The sequence below is a fragment of the Crinia signifera genome, chromosome 8, assembly GCF_055691185.1.
Source record: "Crinia signifera chromosome 8, ASM5569118v1, whole genome shotgun sequence".
Classification (NCBI taxonomy): domain Eukaryota; kingdom Metazoa; phylum Chordata; class Amphibia; order Anura; family Myobatrachidae; genus Crinia; species Crinia signifera.
Genome location: NC_139224.1, coordinates 12,383,967 through 12,392,387, shown reverse-complemented (window position 1 = coordinate 12,392,387; position 8,421 = coordinate 12,383,967). Strand labels below are relative to the sequence as shown.

Below are 8,421 nucleotides of genomic sequence, written 5' to 3'. Positions count from 1 at the left end.
AATGCTTAATTGGTTTATGAATGATGGCTGAGGATTTTTTTTTTTATTGAAAATATTGAGGAACAGATTTGTGCACAGTATAAATGAATTACTTTACAGGGATCCACAAAATGTCATATCAGAAACCATCGCCGCCAATGTATTACCTTGTTTTCCCATTTACACATTGCTAATAAACTAGTTTCCGAGATTTGTAATTTTTTTTTTAAATATATATCTTATGCTCAGTATCACAGGTATATCTGATGGGGTTATATATATATATATATCTATCTATATATATATATATATCTATATATATATATATCTATATATATATATAGATATATATATATGACTAACTAGTACTCCTTACATCTATGAAGTGAATTACCGCTAGTGACCACTAGAGGCCACTCGATGTTCCAAGTGACTCCTTTGTGTGCTAAAAGATGTCATAACAAAAAGTGAAATAGATTTTTGCAGGGACTGTTTTAAACTTGCTGGATATGGAGAAAGGGAGCTGATAGGGACTGGGGGGGGGGGTGCGGTGGAGAGTTTGTGGGCTAAAAACTGTCACAGCTCAAAGTGAAAGTAAAAATGGTCACAGCTCAAAGTGAAAGTGCAGAAGCCGTCATTTTGACCGGTTTTCACCAGTAAGCAGCTAATAGGTGGTCATATTCATTATAGAATGTATCTGTTATGTACTGTATAGGGCTGTCTCCAGATTCTGCAGCAACATCCAAAATGACTTCAATGATCAATAAAAGCCCATTGTCAATTGATAGTATTATCTGACAATTGCGTTGTCAGCGGAAGGGCCAGACCGGAAACTCCTGGACAATTCCCTGAATTTTAGTACTCAGAAACTGCCCAGTAAGATTTATACCCCTTTTACACCGCCGCAAAAACCCAGGTCAGCAGCGGGTCAGACCCGGGTCAGCGGCGGTGCAAATGGGTCAACCGGTGTCCCTTTACATGGGACTTCTACCCAGGTCCTGACCTGGTTTGAACATGGCTAGGACATGGGTAGAGACAGTGTAAACGGGTACGCCGGATCATCCTCTCTGACAACGCACCATCATCCGTCACCTACTGTATCTGGTTCTACATAGATATTGGCCACCAGCCCTGAAGCTCTTAAAACTTCACCCACTCTCTTATGTGAAGTCACCTCACTTTCCCCGTACTTTTGAGATTATCAGTCTCGTGTGCCTCCTTCACATATCTCCCCCTTATATATATTCTGAACATATCATGTCTGGTTCTAGAATCTCTCCATTCTTTCCTGACTTTACAAATAAACAATGTTTGAAGAAGCCCTGCGTGGTGACCTCTTTGCTGGACAAGATAATCTAGAAAGCCTCCTAGAACTACCAAGAGGTCATCAAGCTCAATAATAAATGTGCCTTTTTGCAGATGACACAAAGGTATGCAACAGGGTAGACACACCAGGAGGGGTAAAACAAATGATTGAGGATCTAGGTAGATTAGAGGAATGGTCACGAGCATGGCAACTACAGTTTAATGCCAAAAAATGCAAAATCATGCACTTGGGTCTCAGAAATCCAAAGACTTAATATAGTATAAATGGCACTATCATGGAAACTACGGAGGAAGAGAGGGATCTAGGTGTCACTATTTCAGGGGACTTAAAAGCAGGTAAGCAATGTAACAAAGCAATGAAGAAGGCAAGTCAGATGCTTGGTGTCATAGGGAGAGGTATCAGCAGTAGAAAGAAAGAAGTAATAATGCCACTGTATAGGTCATTGGTACAACCTCACCTAGAGTACTGTGTTCAGTTCTGGAGGCCATATCTCCAGAAGGATATAAATACATTAGAGACTGTACAAAGAAGAGCAACTAAAATGGTTCATGGCCTACATCACAAAACATACCAGGAAAGACTAAAAGATCTTAATGTGTATAGTTTGGAGCAGAGAAGGGAAAGGGGGGACATGATGGAGACTGTCACATATATTAAGGGTTATAACAAGGTACAGGAGGGAGACATTCTTCACAGGAAGAGGAGCAGCAGAACACGAGGACATGCACTGACACTAGAGGGAGGAAGATTCAGGGGAAATGTGAGGAAGAATTACTTCACAGAAAGAGTAGTAGATAAGTGGAATAGCCTCCCATCAGAGGTGGTAGAGGCAAATACAGTAGTACAATGTAAACGTCCTTGGGATAGGCATATAGATATCCTTACAAAAAAATAAGGATCAAATATGGTTTGAGGTAACATGTTTAAAAAAGGGGCAGACTAGATGGGCCAAGTGGTTCTTATCTGCCGTCACATTCTATGTTTCTATGTTTCATAAATAGGAACAGTACATGAAAATATTTGAAGGACTGAAGATAAAATCCACATCAGAGGTTCAGACATTTGTATTTCCCCTTTAGCACATAAGTTTTGTAAAATCTTTGCAGAGCAGCTTTTAGTTCGTGATTCCTCAGACTGTAGATCAGAGGATTTAGCAAAGGTGTGATCACAGTGTAAAATACCGATACCACTCTATCGGCGGCGTAATAATAACTTGTAGTAGGTCTAAAATAGTTGAAAACAAGAGTTCCGTAGAAGATGAAGACCACCGTCAAGTGAGAGCTACACGTGGAGAAGGCTTTATGTCTCTTGTCCTTGACTTTGATCCTCAACACAGTGGAGAATACGCTAATGTAAGGGACACAGGTCATAAGCAAGGAACATAGTCCAAGGAGACCACCTAGGAGATACGTTGTCAACAGGTTAACGAATGTGTCAGTACAAGAAATCTGCCACAACTTGGATACGTCACAGAAGAAACTGTGGATGACGTTTGAGTCACAGAAAGTCAATCTCAACAAAAGAAGTGAGTGTACCAAGGAATATATACTGCCGAGGGTCCACACCCCTGCGGCTAGCTGGACGCACATCTTCCAGTGCATGACCTGGATGTAGTGCAGAGGTTGGCATATAGCAATATACCGGTCGTACGACATCACAGCCAGCAAGAGGATTTCACAAGTGGCAAAACAAATGAAGAAGAAGACTTGAGTCAAACAAGCTGCCACAGAAATGATCCCGTAATTGGTGCGCAGGTCAAAGAGCATTCGCGGAGTGGTGAGGGAAGAGCAACACACATCCAGACAGGCCAGGTTCCCAAGAAAGAAGTACATGGGGGTATGAAGGTGAGAGTCGATGGCGATCAACAGGACAATGAGCAGGTTTCCCAGTAGGGTCATTAGGTAAATGTGGAGGAAGATCAGAAACAGAAGAAGCTGAAGGCTTGGAAGATCCACCATCCCAGAGAGATACAACTCAGACCAGAGGGTTCGGTTGTCCATCATGGAGAACTGAGGAATGAGAAAACAACGAATGGGCCTAATTCATGTTTGTATGCAAATGCATCCTGGCATGCTGGTTTGCTTAAGGGTTATACACACAGTGAGATGGCTGATTTTGACTATGAGATTTTCCCTTGTTGTGTAGGGAGATGATTTTGAGCATGTGCATTTGGGATTTTGACTATGGGCCTGATTCAAACCTGATCGCTGGGCTGTTCCGCCACAGTCCCCCACCTCCCCTGTGCACGACTGCATCTACGTTCCCAGATGTGCACATAGAGGGCAAACCATTTGCAATCACCATCTAATTACTTGGTGCTGCGATCACCATGGGGAGATGTAGGCTGCTGCTAAGGTCAGTGACCCTCCCTCCCCACGGACGGGCCCGCCTGCATTATTAGGGGACACTCCTAGAAAACATTGGGGTGTCGCCCCCAGCTGTCAATCACCTTCTGAAACAGCCAGCAATAACTATCCATCGCTGGCTTTATTTGCACAATTGGGCATGGTTCGCAGTCATTCGATAATCGCTCAGGCTGCAAATTCACAGCTGAGCAAACGGGTCTGAATCGGGTCTATGTACGATTTGGCCTATGGGCGAATACACTGTATGTGAAATAGTCTGCATATTAAGCCAAAGTCGCACCATGGGGATGATTCAGGATCAGGGTTTGTGTATGCGCACTTCTGCACAAGTGCACACCCTGGCACTGAATGGCTGCGGTGAGTTACACACTCGTTCGGTGCAGGGAGGGAGGGCAGGCAGCAGAAATGGTGCTGGACCAAGGGAACACCCAGCATTTTATGGGTGTCCCCATGGAAACACTGGGCGTTCTCATGGGAACGCGTGCGGGCCGATGACTCCCGGGGGGGGCGGGTGGCTGACATCACATGACATCAGTGCCGGCCCCCTCTTCGGTGGACACCGGATGTCAGCTGCACGCCCACTTCCCCCCATGCGTACACGCCTATGGAAGGTTGCTCAGAGATACCTTACCTATGTGTGCCTTCCACATCGTTCAATGGCCGGCGACCATCGAATGATGTGGGCGTTCCCCCGCAGGCTGCAAATGGATATTTATGTAAAACATCCATTTGCAGCCAGTGCGGATGTACGCGTCTTGCGAATGGTGGCCCGGCGCACCATGATTCACAAGGTGGGATCTGGGTCACTCGCAAGGATGCAAAGTCGCATCCAAACGAATCGACCAGAATTACCCCCTGTGTGTGTGTGCACCTTTAAGAGGACTCTGCTGTCCTGATTTTCCCAGCTGCTTTACTTGCGCCTCTCATTAGCACGTGCAGGACATTTCTATAGTGTATGTACCATAGTAACCAGGTAATATTGCTGATTTCAGGTCACAGTTTAATAAATCGCTCATCATGAAAGTAATGTGGGACCATAAAATGTCTGACTTACCAAACATAAAATGAGTATATAATCCATATATCAAATGTCGGTGCCGCGCAGTGCATCGTCCTCGCCGTACATCACCAGGGATTGGCGGAAGCAAAGTGACGGGAATATAACATTATAATGTGTACAGTAAATAACATTTGCTTAGATTTATTATCATGACAAACGCCCAGAGTGTATTCCCAACACATGGAGATGATGCCCCCAACAGACAATAATTATCTTCTTCCTATGAATCATAGCTTGGAGAAAGATACAGGTTTGTGTCCCATTGGATAATATAGTTGATTAAAGATAAAGCAGAGTTGATTGAAGATAAAGCAGGAAGGTAACATGGCCAAACAAGGGTTTTACATGAGGACTTACCCCAATTCAGTGGCGTAACTACTGTAAGGCAGCCCCAGCAGCCGCTTGGGAGAGCAAGCAGCAGCGGGGTCTGTGTGGGCGCCGGCACCCTCTCAACGCACCGCTGCCCACCGCAGCGCGGGTGGGGCCATGGCAGAGATGACAAATTCCCCCCACTGATTCAAATGACTGTACACAGAGCCGGCTATTGGCTACTGTGTACAGGATGGGCGGGCGGATGGGCATGCTGGGGCGGCCTGGAATTCGTCGAAGCCAAAGGAAGCAGCAATGTCTGCTGGTCTCTCTTCCTCTCTCCTGCTTCAGCTTCTCTGTTATGCGTGTGACGTCATCACGTCACACGCTGGAGAAATACGCTGGAGAGGAGCCTGGGCGGGGACCACAAACTTTTTGGCAGGGGGGAGCAAAATTTATATTTACGCTACTGTTTCCCCACGTACTGTAGATGTTTGCACCAGATTCCTCTCGATGTGGAGAACTAAGGTTATTGATCAAATCAACACAAATAGCGCACAGCGAGATCAGGTATTACTAGGATAATACAGATCCGTCCTTGTCCCACCAGCAATGTATACGTGGTGGTAGCAACAGTACTTTATTTCCAAAATGATTTTATTTTTATACCACTTTAGTTTGTCCTAATAATAAATTAAACTAATAATCTATTAAGCATTATAGCAGCACAGACAATGTCATGGTTAGCATTACCGCCTGTGTGTCCCTAACTGTGCGGAGTTTGTTCGAAGAAACGGGCACCCGATAGTGCATGAATAGTTTTTGTAAAAGTTTATTCCAACATATAACATGTAGGCAGAGGTATAAATTGACGTACAGTACCAACGCTGGCGGTTCTCAATCACCGCAGTCAGAGAGCGCGAATACGGTGCACAGCACCTTCAGTTGGAGCCGGTTCCACTCCGTCCTCCACTACACAGCCGTGGTGGTGATCTCCAGGGCCGGATTACCAATGGGCCTGATGAAGCTTTAGCTCCAAGACCACTCTCTAAATTTGTAGATGAGGACTGGGGCTTTCTAACGAGCCCAGCACTGTGTTGATGGGGCCCCGGGAACCAGAGAACGTTTTCCCCATAGGATAACATGGGACCCGCTAATTCCAACCCCCTGGCATCACAGAAGCTCGAGGTTGATCTAATTCGAACCCAAGTCCCAAATGAACCAGCCTGATACCAGGCTGGTTTGTATGGGTTAATTGACACCAGAGATATTGTTGGTTAACCAATTTTTTTTAATTTCTGAAATGTAATTTCATGGCTGTTCATGTTCTTAGAGGGCAGATTTCTCTGGAACCAAGTTTCATGGGACTAAAATCATTGGAATTCCATTTAAAAGATCTTCAATATAACACTGGTCTAATGTAAATGAGTCAGTTGGTTCCATAAATATAGCCGGTTAAATAATATAGCCGGTTAAATGATATAGCCGGTTAAAAGGAGGGGGGGGGGGTGTTCTCTCCCCCTTCACACCAGAAAATACAGGGACTAGGCTGGTGTAAAAGGGGCCAGTCCTGGGTAAGTCCCTGCATTTTCTTGTGTGAAAAGGGTATTATCTCAACTAGCTGGAACCTGCAGGGCTCTTAATACAGCCGGGCAGCCCCCCACTCTCTGCCCGGCTGTCAATGGCTGTCACTTCTGCCCGGCGGTGGCTGTCCCCCAGTTACCTCGAGCATGTATTCCTCCTTGGCAATGAGCATGTTATCCCACATGGCAACGAGCAGGGAACCTCCGGCAATGTGCATGGAACCCCTGGCAATGAGCATGTAGATAAGCAGCACTTATGTAGCATAATTTTTAATATGCATTATGGTGTTTGGAATAATACATAATGGAAATTATGGTGTGTGGCTTAACTATGGTGTAAATTTTTAATGCGTGCCTTTGGCCACAATGCCCCTGTTTGTGAAGCATATTGTGAATTTTGGCTCAATCCAGTTTGTATAGTGTGTATTTTGGCTCATTCCATGTGGCATAATGTGTAAGAGGCAGGTACAGTATAAGGGCGTTACTATTGTGTTGCCTGATTTGTATAAGGGGTATATGGTGTGGTAAATTTAGGTGACCACATAAAAGGTGTCGAAATGTTGTCTACCAAGTTTTGGCTTTCAGTATTTTTTGTATGACTGGAGTGCCGCCTCACCCCACAAATATCTTAGGACATCGGCATCCTGCGGGTGAGTGTCGGAATTTGTTTATATATATAAATATATATATATATATATATATATATATATATATATATAAATGCATTAAGCTGCACCAGCACTTTTCTTTACTGGCCACATCCCCAATTATTGCGCATAATAGGCCCTTGATAATTTTCAGCTCCAGGCCCATTTAGCCCATTTCATATCAACTTCGTCAGAGGGCTGGCCTAGTGTCAGTCAGTCACCTCCTTATACCCGCCGGCACGTCCTTATTAAATCACAGACATATAAAATGGTATTCACCAACCTGTATTTAAAAAAACAAAAACATCTCCTCTATAGGCATATATAAAAATATGCTGTCTGTAATTACAATTATAAACAATGATACTCAATGGGCACTGATAGGCCGGTTTCACACACTCCGGCTCGTGACGGCCGGTGAAATCCCGCATGGCCAGGGAGCCGTACCGCACACAGTAGATTATCATGGAGGGGATGGCCACAGCCCGGCAGCCGTCCCTTCCAGTATCGGGATCCGGCTGCAGCCGTGCGGCCGTGCCGTGGCCGCCCCATGTGAAAGGACACAATAGTGTCCATTCACAACTAATGTGTGCGGCACGGCTCCCTGGCCGTGCGGGATTTCACCGTCCGGCAGGAGCCGGAGTGTGTGAAACCGGCCATACTCTCTAGCATTTATAACATTCTATGGATAATTGCGATCAGATGCTCATTTATAAAACAGAAGGTATCTATTTCCACACATATAAAATACAGAAAACCAAAAATCATGTGCATCATCATAAAAATGAAAATAAATATAAAATCAGAGTACATTCTTGGATGAAAAAACGTATATTTTTTAAATTCATAAACGGGGAAATTTCTAAACCCTCATTAAGACCCGCTGGACTCAGCGCATTCAGACTATAAATCCAATACAATTCCTGTTTCTACAGCCGCTTATCCCTGTTACCACCTCGTACATCCAATCTAACTGGTTCTAAAGTCGTAAATTGCATACTGTACCTTTAGGATCACTTCCATGACATTTCTCGAAGTTACGTGGCACACTGGCCCTTATTCTGATTCGGTCGGTACGGCCCGCGTGCGGCCGTACCGCCGATGTTTGGACTCTGCACATGCGCAGAGGTCAATCTGCGCATGTGCAGCC

The 8,421-nt window shown here is 44.8% G+C and overlaps 1 protein-coding gene across 1 annotated transcript; it reads right to left on the bottom strand.

The window, feature by feature from the left end:
- Positions 1–2,352: 2,352 nt before the first annotated feature.
- LOC146026919 (olfactory receptor 1C1-like) lies at positions 2,353–3,306 on the bottom strand. Its single transcript, XM_083157965.1, has one exon. The coding sequence runs from the start codon at positions 3,304–3,306 to the stop codon at positions 2,353–2,355; it is 954 nt and encodes a 317-aa protein (XP_083014091.1).
- Between the last annotated feature and the right edge of the window lie 5,115 nt (positions 3,307–8,421).